The 19,381-nt window shown below is 53.6% G+C and overlaps 1 protein-coding gene across 6 annotated transcripts in view; it reads left to right on the plus strand.

The window, feature by feature from the left end:
• Positions 1 to 19,381, plus strand: part of TOM1 (target of myb1 membrane trafficking protein) — a 49,049-nt gene that overhangs the window by 11,710 nt on the left and 17,958 nt on the right. For 2 of the 6 annotated variants that reach the window (XM_003821503.6, XM_008974987.4), the window contains exons 2-7: positions 6,799 to 6,883; positions 10,896 to 10,974; positions 11,965 to 12,114; positions 12,433 to 12,567; positions 12,705 to 12,851; positions 16,837 to 16,953. In XM_003821503.6, coding sequence (XP_003821551.1) covers positions 6,799 to 6,883; positions 10,896 to 10,974; positions 11,965 to 12,114; positions 12,433 to 12,567; positions 12,705 to 12,851; positions 16,837 to 16,953 — 713 coding nt within the window. The remainder of the gene's footprint in view (positions 1 to 6,798; positions 6,884 to 10,895; positions 10,975 to 11,964; positions 12,115 to 12,432; positions 12,568 to 12,704; positions 12,852 to 16,836; positions 16,954 to 19,381) is intronic. The other 4 variants (XM_034948908.3, XM_055105976.2, XM_034948909.3 and 1 more) reach the window with 2 other exon arrangements.

Raw genomic sequence — 19,381 nt, forward strand, 5'->3', positions numbered from 1 at the left:
GCTCCACGATGTCTCAAAACAACCAGACTCTTTCTTGTTCTGTCCTTAGCCTGGTGGCTAATCAGTGAAATACAGTGATTGTTGTTCTGGGAAGGTAGGGTAGGCAGGGGCAGTCAGCATCGAACTGAGCACCTAGGCAGTGCGGAGCCTCAGTCGGTCATTCCAAAAGTATGTAATGCCCCCCTCTGCTCTGTTGCACCACAAGGTGGGCCCCAGAAGGGTCTGCCCCAGGCAGGGTCTGCCCCAGGCAGGCAGAGGCAGTCTTCACGGGGACAGAGCAGAGTGGAGAGCACACGAGTTTGGAGCACGCAGGCCTGGCTTTGCATCTAGCAAGTCACAAACCTCTGCACATTGGCTGCCCCCACGACAGACGGGGATGTGGGGAGGTGACACAAATGGAGGTCCTCCAAGCATCCTGCACAGGCTGACACTTCTTCACTGAATGATGGCTGTCATTGTTCTCCATGATGTTGTTATTGTCATGGTGCAGGATGAGGAGTGACACAGTCTACCCAGAAGGAGGCACCACTGAGGAGCCAACCCTGGGTGGGGCTTAGAAGATGAGGGGAGTTCGGCTGGGCACGGTGGCTCATGCCTGTAATCCCAGCACTTTAGGAGGCCGAGGCAGGTGGATCACGAGGTCAGAAGTTCAAGACAAGCCTGGTCAATATGGTGAAACCCCATCTCTACTAAAAATACAAAATTAGCCGGGCGTGGTGGCACACACCTGTAATCCCAGCTACTCGGGAGGCCGAGGCAGGAGAATCGCTTGAACCTGGGAGGTGGAGGTTGCAGTGAGCAGAGATTGCGCCACTGTACTCCAGCCTGGGCAATAGAGTGAGACTCAGTCTCAAAAAAAAAAAAAAAAAGAAGATGAGGAGAGTTCAGCTGGGCACGGTGGCTCACGCCTGTAATCCCAGCACTTTGGGAGGCCGAGGCGGGTGGATCACAAGGTCAGGAGTTCAAGACCAGCCTGGCCAAGGTGGTGAAACCTCATCTCTACTAAAAACACACAAAAAAATTAGGCGGGCGCCTGTAATCCCAGCTACTTTGGGGGCTGAGGCAGAGAATTGCTTAAACCCAGGAGACGGAAGTTGCAGTGAGCCGAGATTGCACCACTGTACTCCAGCCTGGGCGACAGAACGAGACTCCGTCTCAAAAAAAAAAAAAAAAGATAAGGGGAGTTCAGGAGTTCAGCTGACTCATTCCTCCTCTTCATCAGCACACCTGGCACTGTCTCAGCACCTGGTCTTTCCTGCCATGGAAACGACCTTTTGGAATTGTCAGTTGTGGCCTCCCACTGGACTGTAAACCACCACTGGGGCAGGACCTTGCTGGATTTGCTCACTGACGTCTCCCTGTAGCCTGGACAAGTGTTGAGAATGTTTGAGAAGCACATAACGTCGTGGTTATGAATATGGACTTGAGAACCAGACTTCTCTGGCTTTGAATCTGCTCTGCATCTCACAAACTGTGTGACTGCAGGCAAATTGCTGACTTCTCCATGCCCCTGAGTTTATTCATCCTCTGTCTTAAAGGTTGTGATGACGGGTGACTGAGGGTGTGACGTGCTTATTAGTCCCATGCCTGGTGCATGCTGAGTGCCAGAAGAGCATGTGAACTGGATGAGCCTGACTGAATGAGGAATGGCATTGCAGACAGGAGCTCAGAGGCGTGAGAGGACAAGCCACATAGAGGAAGGGGGTACAGCTGACTGTGGCTGACGCCAGCCCCTGGAGAGTTCAGGCTTTTGATCCTCAGGCAGTGAGGGTGATGGACAATGTTTAAACAGAGGAAGTTGTGCTTGGAGTTATGTTTGAGTAGAGTGTGGAGGTGACAGTGCAGGCCTGGGGAGGTGGCAGCTTGAGCCAGAGCTGTCTCAGTGATCATGAGACTGTTGGAATGTGCAGGGTGGGAGCGAGCGGGCTCCAGGCTGCTTCCCACAAGGCTGGTGTGGAAAGGGGTGATACTGGCCGGACACAGTGGGCAGTGGCTCACACCTGTAATCCCAGCACTTTGGGAGGCCAAGGCGGGTGGATCACTTGAGGTCAGGAGTTTGAGACCAGCCTGACCAACATGGTGAAGTCCCATCTCTACTAAAAATACAAAACTTAGCCAGGTGTGTTGGCAGGTACCTGTAATCCCAGCTACTCGGGAGGCTGAGGCAGGAGAATCGCTTAAACCTGGGAGGCAGAGGTTGCAGTGAGCCAAGATCATGCCACTGTACTCCAACCTGGGTGACAGAACGAGACTGTCTCAAAAAAAAAAAAAGAAAGAAAGAAAGGGGTGATACCATACCATGGCCCCCATCTCTGATCCTGCCCGTGGTGTGGCGTGTCTTTGGTGACTACTCATTCTTTCTCTTGGCCCAAGTCATAGTCATTGTAGCTCGGTTACTCATTGCTAGCCTTTCCTGACGTCATACTGACATTGTCTGGCTGCAAGGTCACAACATCCTGTGAGGCAGGCAGTCTTATCCTGATTTTACGGGTGCAAAAACAGAGACTCAGAGGGGCTGGATCTTTGCCCACGGTCTATGAGTTAGGTCAGGCCAGACTCGTCCCACTCCATCCTCATCTCCATGAGGGGCAGGTGGGTCTTGCCATCGTGCCAGGCAGATTATCTGGAGCCCTCCAGGGAGGTGGTATCTGCACCAGGCCCAACAGGGAGAGGACAGACTGCTGTAAGGACGCACAGGTGCCCAGTGATCCGAAGCCACAGGCTTGCCAGCCATAAACAACTGCAAAGCCGCCTGATGACAGGTGGAGGATTGCAGGGCCCGGCTCTGTCAGGAGCTGGAAGACAAGAGCACAGCTGCTACCCGGAGGCCCTTGAAGGTTACAGCTCCGAGGTCGGGGAATCAGTTGTCATTCTCTTGGTAACTGGCAACCACTGTCTGTGTTTTTATTCCCCCTTCTTAAAATAGCAAGTTGAATTACTTCTGTGGTGAAGAACAAAAACAAAGCAAATATTGCCAGGTTCCTGTGGGTTTAAAATTCTGCCCTGATGGAATATGCCTACCCTGTGGGCATCTGAAGGAAATCCACATGATTCTCCGCAATCCTGTTGTCCACACCTGGACCTGGAGGAACCTGGAGGAACCTAGAAGGGGTTGGCAAGTGATGGTCTGGGCAGATGTGTCCCACAGCCTCCCAACAGCTGTCTTGTACTGGAATTGCTCAGATCGGCCTTGTCCCGATTTTGTCTCCTCCTCCTCTTCCTCTCCCCTTTCTCGTTTAGGCCACATGTCCCCTCCCACCCTGCAGAAAACCTTCGTCTTCTGATTGGCTCTGCCCACTGCTGCCTGCTGCCACTCAGGGCTCAGGAGCTTGCCTGCACTGCTTGGGTCACATCAGACTCATGCACGGGGTGGGGGCGGGGGGGTCCTTCTGCACCCACCTGATTCCCGGGTATGGGATTTCTCTTATTTATCAATGTCCCCGCTTCCCTTTAAAAGCCACTTGCTTGCCTTTCCAAAACAACCACAGCCTCTCCTGAAACACTGATGTTCCCTCCTCCAGGAGATGAGAGGTGCCCATCGTTTTCAGGGGGTACTGGGGACAGAAGAGGATCTGATGGTGGGGACCACTGAGAGGCCTGCCGGTGGAGCTCAGGGAGGAGAGGGCCGACTCCCTGTGTGGTCAGGAAGGACACTTCTGGGAAAACAGAGTTCCCCGCCCCTGCTGAGAGATGCGGATGGCACAGAAGCCTCAGGCACCTGCGCCACAGCGTCAGCGGCTGCCCCGCCCTTACCTCTGTGTGCCCTTTGCAAGTTGGTGATCTCTCTGTGCTTCAGTTTCCTCATGAGATGAGGGCAATAATGCACACCTTACAGTGTGTGAAAATTAAATCTCATTCTTCATGTGAACAGCTAATGCTGCTTGATATTCTATGGCATATAACTTGGGAAGTTAAAATATTATTATTGTGGAAGGACATGCAGGCCAGGTCGAAGACTAGGGAGACATGGAAGGGTTTGGGCAGGAAGGACACTGTCATTTTCAGGTTTCAGAAAGTTCCTTCTGGGCAATGTGGAGAATGGGTGGGAGGAGGGAGGCAGGAGGAGGGAAGAAGCTGAGGCGGTAGTCTAGCGGGAGGATGGTGGCCGGGCTGGGGCAGGGGCAGTGGCAGAGGGGATGGTGTGATGGACAGAGATTTGGAAGCTGACTTGGCAGGACTTCGTGGCCTTTAGGTGTGGATAGGGAGGGAGATGGCACTAATCCTCTGGCCTGTGTGACTGGGGCTTGCTGAGATGTGGCCTGTGGCAGAGGAGCAGGTTCTGTAGGTTAACACTGACTGACATGACTAACCCCCGCCCCAAAACCCTCCAAAGCAGGGCATGGCCCTCTGCTCAGAGGGACACTTGTTCAGCCCGCTGTGTTCTTCCCAGGTGGCTCTGTAAGTGTGGAACCCCCAAGGGCAGGGGTGTGGTACAAAGAAGCCACACTCAGTAAACCTTCACAGGATGGATGACTCTGTCTTTCAGCCCTGTCAGAGGAGCTTTCCTCATCCCCTCCTCCAGGCCTGATCTAGGGGTAAAGCAACCGCCCTCTGCCTCAGCCGCCTGGCATGTGTCCTGGGCCACCCTGGCATCCGTCTGGCTCAGGACCTGAGGGTAGAACTGAAGTTGGGCCAATTGCAAAACCAAGGTCTCAGAGCCACAGTTTTAGTGTTGGTTGAGCCAGCCTGGCTAGAAGAGGGCCCTATCCAGTCCCACAGAAACTGCCCTCCTCTGTCCTCCGGCAGACTGGGTTTAGCATGCACGGTGGCTTCTTTTGGGCACCTTAAGGCAGGGACCATGCCCACCGAGTCCACCATGGTATCCCAGTGCCTGGAACCGGCCTGGCTTACAAATAGCTGTGTAGCAAGCGAGGAGTCACCCACCCTCCCCGAGCCGGGGCACAGCCGTGAGGAGAGAGCCTCCCTTGCAGGACAGTGTGACATCACGTGGAATAACAAGTTCTACATGCCTACTCTGGCACACACTCCTGACAGATAATAGACAGCCGGCAGCACTGTGCTCAAGTGCCCGGCCCGTCAGCCAGCAGGTGTGCCAGGGCCGGCAGGGTGGCTGCAGCAGGCGGATGAGTACTTTGCATGTGACACTTGCAGGGGAGGGAGCCTTGGGTAGTGCCCTGTGTCAGAACAGGGTCTCACCCTTAAAAGGCTGAGCAAAGCCTGTCTTATCACACAGTCCTCCATGTAGTCACAACACATACCAGCCAGAGTGATGTGCGTAATAGAACGTTACCTGCAAAAAACAGGGCACAAAATTTCCTGTGTGCACGTGGTTGACGCGTGAAGATAGCATCTAGGAAGGCGCAGAGAACAAAAAACAGGCTATGCGGCACCTCCCTTTCCTAAAGACCGTTTACAAAGGTGCCGGCACTGCGAGTTCCTGCGTTCATCATTCGTGTAATACCAATTAGTGCCTCCCACACTACAGTTCACAAAAGGCTGCCTAGCCCGGTGCTTGCTACCGTGCAGACCTGCAGCCAGTGGTCCCGGCCATGGCCCTGACAGGCTTCCAGAACTCTGCAGCCGACTCCCGGCCTGGAAATCTTACCCTAGGAACTGCCACAAAGTGAAAATTTCGTGGAACTGAATAGAGGTGGTGGTGGTTGTATTTAGTATTACAAGTGTACCAAATGCCACTGAATTATACATGGTAAAATGGTTAGTTTTATTTTATGTGACTTTCGCCTCAACTTTTTTAAAAAAGAACCACCACCACTTGCTGAGTGTTTATTTTGGGCCCGTACCGTGCTGATACCTTGCCGTGCTGATACCTTACTGTGCTGTTACCTTGCATGAATCATCACCTCTCTTTGGAGTAGTTCTGCCGGGTGGCTCGGCATCGGTCCCTTCTGTGGGTGCCTCAGAAGGGTACAGGAGGGCCAGGTGACCTGTTAGTAATGGAGCATTTGCTTCCTAGGTAAAGAAGGTCTCTGTGAGATTCTAGAGGAACCTGGTTACAGGGGATGCCTCTAGGAAGAGGGGGCTGGGGCAGGGGACAGAGATAGATTTACCTAGCTCCATTGTATACCACTTGAGAACTTTTAGATTTTGTATCCTGTGAATGGTTACCAACTCAAAAGATAATTCTTTTGTGCTTGTTTGTTTGTTTGTTTTGGAGATGGAGTTTCGCTCTCGTTGTCCAGGCTGGAGTTTGATGGCTCAATCTCATTGCAACCTCCGCCTCCTGGGATCAAACGATTCTCCTGCCTCAGCCTCCCAAGTAGCCAGGATTACAGGCATGTGCCACCATGCCCAGCTACTTTTTTGTAGTTAGTAAAGACGGGGCTTCACCATGTTGGTCAGGCTGGTCTCAACTCCTGACCTCAGGTGATCCACCCACCTCAGCCTCCCAAAGTGCTGGGATTACAGGCGTGAGCCACCGCGCCCAGCTCAAAAGATAATTCTAAAGTCAAGGGAGAACATCTTATCTACAGAAATGAAGCAAAGCACTGTCTCCATATTGTCATGTCAGGAATAAGCACACGGAGGCCCACCTAGATTCCCCTCTGGCGCATCCCTTTGGTGCACTCAGAGTCATGGTTTCCTCATCCATTGAAGGGCAGAGGTACTCCGGCCTCAGTGGCTACAAGAATCTAGTGACGATGGGACAATGTGTATAGAGCAGTCTCACACAGGGCCAGGCCCTGTGCCCAGGAAGCGTCTGTCATCTTCCTCCTCCCCATCTCATCCGGCCCTGCACCCCCCTCCTCTCCCACCCACGGTTTGAGTTTACCCATTCAGGACCCCCTCATGACTTTATGACTCATGGTTTCTTCTCAGAGAAAGCCACAGATGGCTCCCTGCAGAGCGAGGACTGGGCCCTCAACATGGAGATCTGCGACATCATCAACGAGACAGAGGAAGGGTAAGGGCCCCCCAAGGAGAGGTTGTGGGGCACAGGCAGAGATGGCCATCCCACCACGCAGCACACTCCTGCACCCTTCCAGGGAGCCCCTGCCCCAGCCCCATTGCTGCCATAGCCACCAAGTCTGACCCAACCCGCTTGGCTGCAGAGGCCATCTGAGCCCCTAGTACCTGAGCCCCATCCAAGGTAGGAATTCACAGCTGGCCCCTGGGGGCTGCCACCCCACCCCGCCTCTCTTAGTGGCAGCCCAGATTCCACACGGATCTGGAAGCCCAGCCTTGTGTACAGCGTCTGCCTAGGATGAGGCAAGCTGGAGACTCTTAATCAGAAGTTGACCCCAAGCGCCATCTGCATTCTGCAGGCGGGAGTGTGTACTAGAGAGACTCCGGCTTTTCTGCGAGCAAAAACAGACTTCCATTTCCTTAAGATTTGAAACCAGCCTGGAGGGTAAGGGAGATCACAAGGATGGCAGGGAAAGTGAAGCTGAACCGTGAGCCTGAACAGCACTGGCGTTTGCCGGGCGTTTCTGGTGTTGGGGTCACGGTATCGTCTTGCTCAGTGCCAAGGAGCCCTGCCAAGGCACGTGGTGTGGGGGAAGGATTGGGGTCTTGGCCTCCAATGTCTGACTCGTTGTCACTGACCAGCCGTGTAACCTTCGGAAGTCACTTTACCTCTCTAGGTCTTTGTCCTCGAAGGTGCTCTGTTAGATCCTTCCAGCAATAAGCCCGAGTCCCTGGAGGGAGCAGAAAGGGGATGCGAGGGTCCCTGTCCTCTCAGCAAAACCCAGCGAAGGCTGGGCAGAGGTGTGGGAGCCGTGGGCAGCAGGAAGTGCTGCCAGACGAGGCCTCCATCCTGAGAAATCAGTGTGGACCCTCCTTTCCCTCTCCAGTTCTCACTGGGATCATCCAGCTCTCCCGTGGCCAGTGCAGGGTTCCTCTCAGCCCGGGAGGGCTTTGCGTGGAGAGGCGCAGGCTGGATGCAGGTGGAGGGCAGGGAGTGCCCAGCTCTGAGCTGGAGGGAGGCTGTGGGCATCTGAGTCACACAGTCAAGGCCCAGTCAGGAGAGGGCAGTGGCTGCCAGGAACCGGCCGGTGGCTTCCTCAGCCCTGCTCCCTGATCTTGCCAAGGACTCATGAGAGTGAGGGTGAGGTAAGGAGTGGTGGGCAGAGGTCAGAAGAAAGAAAGCAGGAGGCAGAAAACCTCACCAAGCCTCTAGACAGGCCTGGGAGCTTCATGGACGTCGCAGCTGCAAGTCACTGCAGTATCCTTGGGGACAGCAAGCCCCCATGTCCCTTATAAACATGGGAGGAACAGGCTCAGCGTCGGTCAGGTGCATTGCTATTTATTTGAGCACTTTGTGTGTTCCAGGCAACATAGGAGGCACTAGGGACCCAGCAGTGATCAAAAGGCAGGCGTGACCCTTGACCTCACCAAGCATGGCACCTAAACTTAGCCTCGTTGCTAAAGTGTCTCCCCCACTGGGTTGTGGCCTCCTTGTCATATACTTTGTGCTCCCAGCAGAGTACCGGACATCATGGGCCCACAGCAGTGGCAAGGCCAGAACTTCCGATTCCCAGTGCTTCCCTCTAGGGAGGGAAGGCGTCCAATAAGGACGCTGTCCTGCGCTCTAGGAGGCTTCTTCTCTCCCAGGGTGGGCCCCCAGGTCAGTGGCGCATGGCGGAACATGCCAGGGAATGATTCTGATTCCCTTGTCTCTAGGCCACCCTAGAAGAGGTGGAAAGAAGTCACTATAAAGCACTGAAGTAGCCCGTGGGTCAGTGGCCAGGCCAAGACTAGGAGCCAGGGACGGGCGAGGGGCTGCCCAGGGAGGCAAGGGTTGGAAACTGCTCTCAGGCTTCTGGGCCAGGGCCCCCCTTGGTGGGCCACCATCCCTTTCCCCACCGTGTCCCTTCCACCGCAGGCCTGACCGCCTCCATAGCTCTAGCCCCTAGGCAGGCTCTGTCCCTAGGAAGCCTTGCCTCTGCCTTCACTCCTGCTGAGAACCAGTGCCAGGGTTCCAGGCTCTCCTGCCTTAGTCCTGGATGGGGTCAGCACTGACAGCCAGGCAGACAGCCGGATGGGTCCCAGTGGCCACTGGCCAGGCTGAGAAATGTTACTTGTGCTTCAGTAGTGTGATGGGCTCTAGGAAGAGAAGCTGTCCAAAGAGAACACCATCCCTGCCCTCTAGCAGGCTTCTTCTCTACCCAGGGTGGGCCCCCAGTTCAATGTGGCATGGCAGAACAGGCCAGGGAGACTGGAGGACCTGGGAAAGTGTTGTGGAAGGGGTGGATTTTAGCTGAGGCTTCACCTCATGGATGTGGAGGTCAGGAGCCTTCAGGGTGCAAGTGGGGGCCCTGCACAAAGGCTTTTAGACAAGAGCAGTCAGGGCAGCACTGAGTATACCTGTATAGGGCCGAGGGTGGAGGGTGGTGGGAATCACAGAGGGGACAGGGAGAGCAGGCTGGCACCCCAGCTTCCAGGGGCCTCCCAACACCGTGACCCCTAGGCTTCTTCAGCCCTCCCCGACCTCCCCCACACTCAGTGTGGCCTCCTCTTAGTTCCTCCAAGGCATCAAGCTCCTCTGCACCCAAGACCTTGGTCCAGGCTCTGACCTTGACCCAAACTGCTCTGCCCCCACTCCCCCCGGCTGGTCCTTCCCATCTTTCAAGGCCCAACTACAAGACCACCCCCTCGGAGGTCTTTTCTGACCACCCCTCACCTCTGCTCTTTTTCCAGGACCTGCTTATTCCTTGCTCTTCTTTGGATCTCCCCGCAAGGTGGGGAGGAGGCAGGGCCATATGGTCTTGTTTGCCACTGTGTCCCCAGCACCTAGCATGGTGCCACGCACATATTGGGTGCTTAATAAGAGTTGAATGGGCCAGACATGGTGGCTCACACTGGTAGTCTCAGCGTTTTGGGAGGCTGAGGCAGGAGGATCACTTGAGCCCAGGAGTTCCGGGCTGCAGCGAGCTGTGATTGCACCACTGCACTCCAGCCTGGGCAACAGAGTGAGACTCTGTCTCAGAAGGAAAAAAAAAAAAAAAAAAAAAAAGACTTGAATGGAAGGGTAAATGGACAGATAGAGCAGCTGGCCAGGACAGGGCATCAGAACACTATGCTAGCTGGGCTCAGGGACTCACGCCTGTAATCACAACATATTGGGAGGCCGAGGTGGGAGAATCATTTGAGCCCAGGAGTTTGAGACCAGCCTGGGCAACATAGCAAGACCCCATCTCTATTTTTGTAATGAAAACACTATGCCTCCAGGTTATTTGTTCTTAAACTTGAGCATGCATAAGAAACCCCTGGGGAGCATGAGAAGCATTCAGATTCAGGGGCCCCACTCCCTGAGAATTTGGTTCAGGTGGTCTAGGGTGGGGACCTAGGGTTCTGCTATTTTTTTTGAATGTCCTTTGTTTTTTTGAGACAGGGTCTCACTCTGTCACCCAGGCTGGAGTACAGTGGCGCAATCTCGGCTCTCACTCTGTTGCCCAGGCTGGAGTACAGTGGCGTAATCTCGGCTCACTGCAACCTCTGCCTCCTGGGTTCAAGCGATTCTCCCGCCTCAACCTCCCAAGTAGCTGGGATTACAGGGTCATACCACCACGCCCGGCAAATTTTTGTATTTTCAGTAGAGACAGGGTTTCACCATGTTGGCCAGGCTGGTCTTGAACTCCTGGCCTCAAGTGATCCACCTGCCTCAGCCTCCCAAAGTCCTGGGATTACAGGCATGAGCCACCGCGCCCGGCCAGGTTCTGCACTTTTAACAAAACGCTCTCACCTTTTCTCAAAGTGACTCTGCTGCTGGAGGTCCAGGGGCCACAGGTTGTGAGTCCATGCTAAGCAATGGGCTAGGAAGATTCTGATGTGATCAGAACCTGGCTGGATACACAAAACAGGTGGGGCACAGGGAGGATGGGCCAATAAGAACTGTTCCAACTCTCCAGGGCCTCTGGTGTTGGGTAAGGGGGCTCTGTTCCTAAGCCCACCCTTTTTCTTGTCCTCCTTCTTAGTCCCAAAGATGCCCTCCGAGCAGTAAAGAAGAGAATCGTGGGGAATAAGAACTTCCACGAGGTGATGCTGGCTCTCACAGTGAGTGCCCCATCTGTCTGTCCTGTGGCAGGACTACGGTCCACTGAAAGTCACCTCCCCTCAGACCCAGCAGGACTCCCAGCCTCCTCTGAGCTCCTCATTTGAGAGCTGGAAAGCTCTGTGGGCAACGCACTGTCCTGTCTACACTGCAGGCGGATGCAGAATGGCAAGAGGCCATTTGGAAAGGTTCTCCCCAATCCCCCAGCATGGGAACAGACGCTTACATCACTCCAGAACCACTGGCAGGGAGAGCCTGGGCCAAAGGACCTGCGGGTGACATTGAAGCTCAGTAAACCCAGGCCTCCGCGGGGGCAGGGAGGCTGGCTGACTGAGTTGGGTGCTGCCCGGCACTTTGGTGCTCTGGCAAATGAATGTAAAATAAATACCAGTGGCTGAGAACAGTCTTGCCCACACCACTGAACCAGCCCAGATCTCAGGGCGGCCAGACACGCGTGGGCCTCCTAGCCGTCAGCATGGGTTTGGCTGGGGAAGATATAAATGCTGTCCCACCCTCCTCCACAAGCAGCATTTATATCCAGGTGAATTGGCTTAAGCAAAAAGCAAAGGCATTTCCTGCAGTGGGAAGTGGAGAGTGGGGAGGGAAGTTCAGTGCCTTCTCCCTGGGCCACAGGCTCACCAGTCGATTGACATCTCAGATGCTCCTTGATTTCCTCTTGGAGAGCCCCTTCTCTCTAGACCATGTTTAGCTCAGAGACAGCATTGGGATTCTGCGTGCACTGACGCCAGTCAGGGAAGGAAGTCCAGCCCACACACCACACCTCTGCCCACCCTAGGCCGTGCCCTCCAGTAAACAAGTCCCCCAGTCCTGGCATTGTCCCAGTCCTCCACATTCAAGGGTCTCATTCCAGGAAGTCCCATCTCCTCTCCCGGGCCTCCTCTCTGGGACACAGGAGGAGCCACGAGGGTGGGGGTTCTGAGCACCGCCTCTCCTCTGACCAAGGTGCTCGACGGCACCTCTCGGCCCTCCAGGTCTTAGAAACCTGTGTCAAGAACTGCGGGCACCGCTTCCACGTGCTGGTGGCCAGCCAGGACTTCGTGGAGAGTGTGCTGGTGAGGACCATCCTGCCCAAGAACAACCCACCCACCATCGTGCATGACAAAGTGCTCAACCTCATCCAGGTGAGTGCCAGGACAGGGCAGGGCAGGGCCAGGAAGAGCTGTCAGTGCAGGAGCTTCCTGCCCAGTGGAGAGTCGAGGCCATCGTGTTTGTCCCAGGCTCCACTTCTCATTTCGGGGCGTCTCGGTTGTCGGCTGGTGGGATGTTCTGTGGGGAGGGAGGCTTGCCAACTGCGTGCTTTGCTGTGGAGTGGGCAGAGCACATGTAGTTAAAAAAAAAAAAAAAGCAGGGAAAGAATGTCTGTTCTCTGTCTGAGTGCCAGGTGGGCAGGCTCACAGGTGAGCTGTGGTTACCGGCTGTATCCCCTTGTCCCCTCTCAGTCCTGGGCTGACGCGTTCCGCAGCTCGCCCGATCTGACAGGTGTGGTCACCATCTATGAGGACCTGCGGAGGAAAGGCCTGGAGTTCCCCATGACTGACCTGGACATGCTGTCACCCATCCACACACCCCAGAGGGTGAGAGAATTGCCGTACCGGGAACCAAGGGAAGGGAGGCAGGACTCATCCCCAGAGACATCACCAGGCTGGCCCCTAACTTCCTGGGCTCTTGATGTTCCCAGGAGCCCTCACTGATCCTGTTTTCCTCCCACTAGACCGTGTTCAACTCAGAGACACAATCAGGACAGGATTCTGTGGGCACTGACTCCAGCCAGCAAGAGGACTCTGGCCAGCACGCTGCCCCTCTGCCCGCCCCGCCCATACTCTCCGGTGACACGCCCATAGCACCAACCCCGGAACAGGTAAACGAGCCTGGGGTCAGAACCGTCAGGTCCAGGCAGGTGGGCCACACACGTCAGGGAGGGCCCCCTGTCAGAATTTACCATCCACGGAGCCTCCACTTCTTCCTCACAGCAGCCCTCAGGGTATGTGTGGTTCTTCCTGTTTGAGCGATGAGGCTCAGAGAGGTCCATTCACTTGCCCAGAGCACACCGTCATCAGAGACAGTTGGGATCCAAGCTCACGTCTGTCTGACTCCTGGCAGACACTGCCCTGTACCTTGGCCATTTTCCAACCTGTGTTTTCTGCGGGGCCCTCCAACAGCACCGTGGAGAGATGTCCTGTAGGCGGCCCCTTCAGGCCAGCTCCACCTGTGTGGTTTCTTACACACTCACAGCTTTCATTTGAGCTGGGCATGGTCACGTGCATCTGTGATCTCAGCTTCTCAAAGGTTCAGGCAGGAGGATGGCTTGAACCCAGGAGTTTGAGACCAGGCTGGGCAACATAGAGAGACCTGTTTCAAAAAAAAAAAAGGCTTCATTTGAAGAGAGGTTCTGCCTGAAAAGTTTTCAAACATCTGTGCAAAAAATAAAAAACATATGTACATTGTACCATGCTGCTTCCCATGAAGTCTCAAGAAGGTCTGAAGCTTTTTTGTTTGTTCTGAAACAGTCTTGCTCTGTCACCCAGGCTGGAGTGCAGTGGCACCATCTAGGCTCACTGCAACCTCTGCCTCCCAGGTTCAAGCAATTCTCCTGCCTCAGCCTCCTGAGTAGCTGGGACTACAGGCATGAGCCACCATGCCCAGCTAATTTTTTGTATTTTTAGTAGAGATGGAGTTTCATCATGTTGGCCAGGCTAGTCTCGAACTCCTGAGCTCAAGTGATCTACTCGTCTTGGCCTCCTAAAGTGCTGGGATTACAGGCATGAGCCACCGCACCCAGCCAAGAAGGTTTGAGGCTTAGTATGAGATTCTAGGGGACAGGTTTTCCCAGCCCTCTGACTAGCTTTGAAGGATTACCCACCTCAGAGCAGGTGGCACCCTGGGCATGTCACTTCCTTCCTCCTCATGGCCCACTGGGCCATGAGCTGCTTGTGGAGTGCCACAGCTGCTGTATCTGCTGAGTGACTTCTACAGCCATGACCAGCTCGTAGAGCTGGGGGCTTGTCATTCTAGACTTTTGGCTGCTGGGGTGGGGGCAGAGGCCTGCACACTGTGGAGACACCCACGTTAAAGGTGTTGTACACACATCAGGCCCATCACATCCGCGGAGCGTAAAGGTGGAGCTGCTGAGTGTGCTGGTGAGTTAGACACGGATGTGTGATGGAAAGAAAAGTGAAGCTTAACTTTCCCAATAAGCGTCCCCACTGCCCACTTTTTGTATCATTTGAACTCATTCTCACCCTAACCTATTTGAAGAGAAACTTCCATGATCTGTTTTCTCATAGCAAGTTATGAAATCACCCCTCAGAGTTACAGATATTTCTAGAAAATTTTGCTAACTGGACAAAATTATTAACGCACTGCCCGTTTGCCCCAAGAATACTCTTGTCTCTAATCCTAATGTAACATCATATACATTTCTGTTACGTTAGGATTGGAGACAAGTTCTGTTTAGAAATAACTCCAAGAACAGTTTTTATGTGTTATTTTCATGTTGAAAATCAGTCAGGTTTACTTCAGCCTCAAAGAGCATGTTTATGTAAAATTAAATGAGTGCTGACAGCGAGCTGCACTTTTTTTTTCTGAGTGGGTTAAAGGTGTGTAAAAAAATTGTAAAACCACCTTGTGATTGTCTAACTCAGTTACGATTTTAACCAATTTTCTGAAGTCTAGCATCTGTGTGGATTAAGACGCTAATTACTTCCAATGCAAGAAGGTGCTTGCTAAACAAAACTAATCTTTGTTTAATTCGAGAGTCCCCTTTTGTCTCTTGGGACATGTTAAGACATCAGGTGTGCAGTGATGTTACTCCCAGACTCCTTTGTAATTAAGTCCCATCTGATTTGGATACATGGGGTTTGTGATCAGTAGTTTTTCCACTCACTCATACCAAGAGTGTTCATTAAGTAAGCTAAATAGATCAAACATTTTGCAGGTTTTGGAAGGTGTCAGTGAACCATAGTGGATATACTACTAGTCTCTACACTCCATTTCTTCATCTATAAAAGCAGGGATATTGATGTCTACCATGGTAAAAAATTAAGTTAGCAATATATGTTCAATGCTTGGCACTTATTAGGTAGTCTATAAATGGTAGCTGCTGTCACAATCATGAATGTATATAGTGACACTCTGAAATCAACTATAACTCAGCCACATGATTTAGAATGTACCAGCATTTCTCAAAACGTAAAAAGGTTCTTCAGTCAAATAAATCTTAGAAGCTTTCAGACTGATCTTTTCCCAGGCATTCCCAGTGTGCATGAGGGCATTAAACACCCTACAAGGTCCCACAGCATAAGATCCTTATACCAATGGCCTTTCACAAGCTAACCTCTTTGAGGAGACTGCAGCTTTATTGAAAATGTTTCCCCAAGCCCAACTCCTTGGAACCCTTTGACCATTGAAAACCTGCCCGCATCCCTTGGAACAAGTGCTAAATCTGAGTTTCATATTCAAGGTGGGGTACAGGGCAAGGACTATCCTTAGATGAGCCTGGGACACCAAAATAGACCAGAAACAAGACAAAATCCCAGTCCACTAGGAGGAGAAAGAGGGCAGAAGCCCAGTCCACTAGGAGGAGAGAGACGGCGGAATCCCAGTCCTCTAGGAGGAGAGAGGGTGGGATCCCAGTCCTCTAGGAGGAGAGAGAGGGCGGGATCCCAGTCTTCTAGGAGGAGAGAGGGCGGAATCCCAGTCCTCTAGTGGGAGAGAGAGAGAGGGCGGGATCCCAGTCCTCTAGGAGGAGAGAGAGAGGGCAGAATCCCAGTCCCCTAGTGGGAGAGAGAGAGAGGGCGGGATCCCAGTCCTCTAGGAGAAAGAGAGAGAGGGCAGGATCCCAGTCCTCTAGGAGGAGAGAGAGAGGGCGGAATCCCAGTCCTCTAGGAGAAAGAGAGAGAGGGCGGGATCCCAGTCCTCTAGTGGGGGAGAGAGAGAGGGTGGGATCCCAGTCCTCTAGGAGGAGAGAGAGAGGGCAGAATCCCAGTCCTCTAGTGGGAGAGAGAGAGAGGGCGGGATCCCAGTCCTCTAGGAGAAAGAGAGAGAGGGCGGGATCCCAGTCCTCTAGGAGGAGAGAGAGAGGGCAGAATCCCAGTCCTCTAGGAGGAGAGAGAGGGCGGGATCCCAGTCCTCTAGGAGGAGAGAGAGAGGGCGGGATCCCAGTCCGCTAGGAGGAGAGAGAGGGCAGAATCCCAGTCCTCTAGGAGGAGAGAGAGGGCGGAATCCCAGTCCTCTAGGAGGAGAGAGAGAGGGCAGAATCCCAGTCCTCTAGTGGGAGAGAGAGAGACGGCGGAATCCCAGTCTTCTAGGAGGAGAGAGGGCGGGATCCCAGTCCTCTAGGAGGAGAGAGAGAGAGGGCAGAATCCCAGTCCTCTAGTGGGAGAGAGAGAGGGCGGGATCCCAGTCTTCTAGGAGGAGAGAGGGCGGAATCCCAGTCCTCTAGGAGGAGAGAGAGAGGGCGGGATCCCAGTCCTCTAGTGGGCGAGAGAGAGAGGGCCTGCAGCGTCCCTCCTCCCCTTGTGGGGAGCCACCCTCCAGGGCCTTGTTAGCTGCTGTGTTAGACCCAGGAGATGCTGGAGTCTTCCAGCCACACGTGGTGGCTCATTCCGGTGTGGAGATGGTAACGGTTGGTATCGCCTCTGTGAGGGGTCTGTAGAAGGTGTGGGGCAGGCCTCTAGTGCAGAGCTGTCACTTTGGGAGCCAGGAGGGAGGCTGCCTAGAGAGGCTGCTGGGAGGTCGGCTCCCTGGTGCTGCACCCAGGGTTGGTGGTACTGGGTTCTGTCCCTGTGAGTGACATGGGCCCCAGACCCCTGGCTTCTCTCACCACGATCAACCGTGTGTTTCAGATTGGGAAGCTGCACAGTGAGCTGGAGATGGTGAGTGGGAACGTGAGGGTGATGTCGGAGATGCTGACAGAGCTGGTGCCCACCCAGGCCGAGCCCGCAGACCTGGAGCTGCTGCAGGTGAGCAGGTGGCACCACCCCCTGGGGCTCAGATGACTCCTGCCCAGCTGCCCACATGCATTCTTTCCCAATCCTCGTGACAGTCTTCATGGCTTACTCCATACTCCTTGGTCACAGTTGGGGACATGTTACCACCAGGGACTTTGGACGCCATCAGACTGGAATCAGATCGCAGCTCTACCACTTTCTGGTTTGAACAAAGTAGCCCCCCTGGCCTCAGTTTCCTCATCTGTAAGATTGCTCTAACAATAGCCTTCATGGCACAAGTTTGATGTGAGTTAAATAAGGTATTGCATGAAAAACACACAGGCTTGTGCCTGGTACAGAGTAAAGCACCCAGTAAAGGGTCCTGAGAAAAAGCTGGAAGGTGAGATTTACACCATTCAGAATCCGAGACTCAGCAGGCAGGTGTGAGAGGGTGGTGCCAGCCTTGAGATGCGCCAGCCACTGGTCTTGGGGAGCCAAGGCAGGTGGAGCTAGTGGTTCCTGCTCCCGGGTGTCACATGGTATTCCCACGGCCCCAGCCCAGATTGGGGGTCACTGGAGCAGAAGGGACACTGAATTTGGCGAAAAGCACCCTCCCCATGGAGGCCAGTCATAGAGGCACCAAGAGAGCTAGGAATTCCCAAGGCCCAGGAGTCACCAGAATCCATGAGGGGACAGAGCGCTTCGTGTAACTGTTCGAGTTCCTACTGCTCGTCCACCAGGCCTCAGGCTCCTTGAGGGCAGCGCTGTGTCTTCCTCGCCACCGTGTCTGTGTGCCTGACCGAGGTGACTCTGCAGGGGTCCTCACTTGGTGGTGCAGGGTGGGGAGAAAAGGAGTAGCCTCAGAGTCCAGTGAATACACAAACTTGAAACCCAGTAAGGGCTCCGGAATAGAGAAGACTGCGCAGGCAGCCTCGCACGCCCCAAGCCAAGGCCATGAGATGTGAGCAGTTTGGGGACTCAGAAGGCTAAGCAAGGTGGACGCAGGGACAGCTCCCATGCATTGGGCACTTCCCATGCCCCGGGCTATATGTGGACACTTGGTTCATATCGCTCACGTAATCCTCACCACCCCCATTTTCCAGGTCAGGAAACAGGCATAGGGAGATCAGATAACACGTCCAGGGTTATATGGCTGGTAAGTAGCAGAGCTGCGATTTGAACCCAGGGGCCTGGCTCCAAGTGCTGCTCTTCTGCTCTTGAGAGGGGCCAGCAGGGAAGCAGAAGCAAAGCCACCGTGTGCTTGGTCATAAGAGCAGGAGGGGAGCCCACAGGATGTTGAAAGGCACCCGCCCTGTCCCTGTGCTAAGGGCGATGAGGAAATCCCGGAGGCCTGACCTTGGAGGGGGCGGGGGACAGGGTCCACATGACAGCCAAAATAAACACTGGGCAGTGCCGAGCCTCAGCGTTGCCTCCAGGAGAAAGGCGTGCTGGCGCGAGGCCACAGTCGGCAATGCCCGGCAGCTCCCTGGACCTCAGGACCCAGGCACCTGCCGTGACCCAGGCACCTTCACCTGGTGGCAGGTACCTGAAGAAATAATTGACCAGTCTTAAAAATGAAAACCCATATGGCTATGGTTTTTGATTTTTTTTTTTTTTTTTTTTTTTTTTGAGACGGAGTCTTGCTCTGTCACCCAGGCTGGAGTGCAGTGGCGCGATCTCGGCTCACCGCAGCCTCTGCCTCTTGGGTTCAAGCTATTCTCCTGCCTCAGCCTTCCAAACAGCTGGGATTACAGGCATACACCACCATGCCCGGCTAATTTTTGTATTATTAGTAGACACCGGGTTTCACCTTGTTGGCCAGGCTGGTCTTGAACTCCTGACCTCAGGTGATCCACCCGCCTCGGCCTCCCCAAGTGCTGGGATTATAGGCACGAGCCACCGGGTGTAGCCAATTTTTTTATTTTTCGTAAGTTTAAATATGACACCTAGTGGTTAAAAGTCAGTGACATGATAACTAAATGCAGTGTAGGAGCCTAGAACAAACAAAGGACATTAGAGGAAAAACTAGTGAAACCTGAATAAAGTCCACAGTTTAGTTAATTGTATTTTACCAGTTTTAATGTTTAATAGTAGTTTACCAGTTTTGACAAATGCCAGACTAAGGGGAAGCCAGGGTCAAGGGTATATGGGAACTTGTGGTACTATCTTTGCATCTCTTCTGTAAATCTAAAATTATTCCGAAGCTAAAAGTTTGTTTTAAAAGACAAAAAATCAGGCAGTGAGAAAAGTGAGGCAAAAACTCGAAATCGAGGTTTGTGGCTAATGGTTGCAGTCATCTAGTTCATTCTGTATGCTTTGGTTGCAAAAATCACAGCATACCCCCAGAAGTTGTGGTTTGTTCAGCCAGCCCCCTTTGCAGACTCAGTTTTTTTTTTTTTGACTAAGCAAAGATGGTGGCACAACCTTTATTCTGGAATCTGCACGAAGCCAAGTTAAACTG

The sequence above is a fragment of the Pan paniscus genome, chromosome 23, assembly GCF_029289425.2.
Source record: "Pan paniscus chromosome 23, NHGRI_mPanPan1-v2.0_pri, whole genome shotgun sequence".
Taxonomy (NCBI): Eukaryota; Metazoa; Chordata; class Mammalia; order Primates; family Hominidae; genus Pan; species Pan paniscus.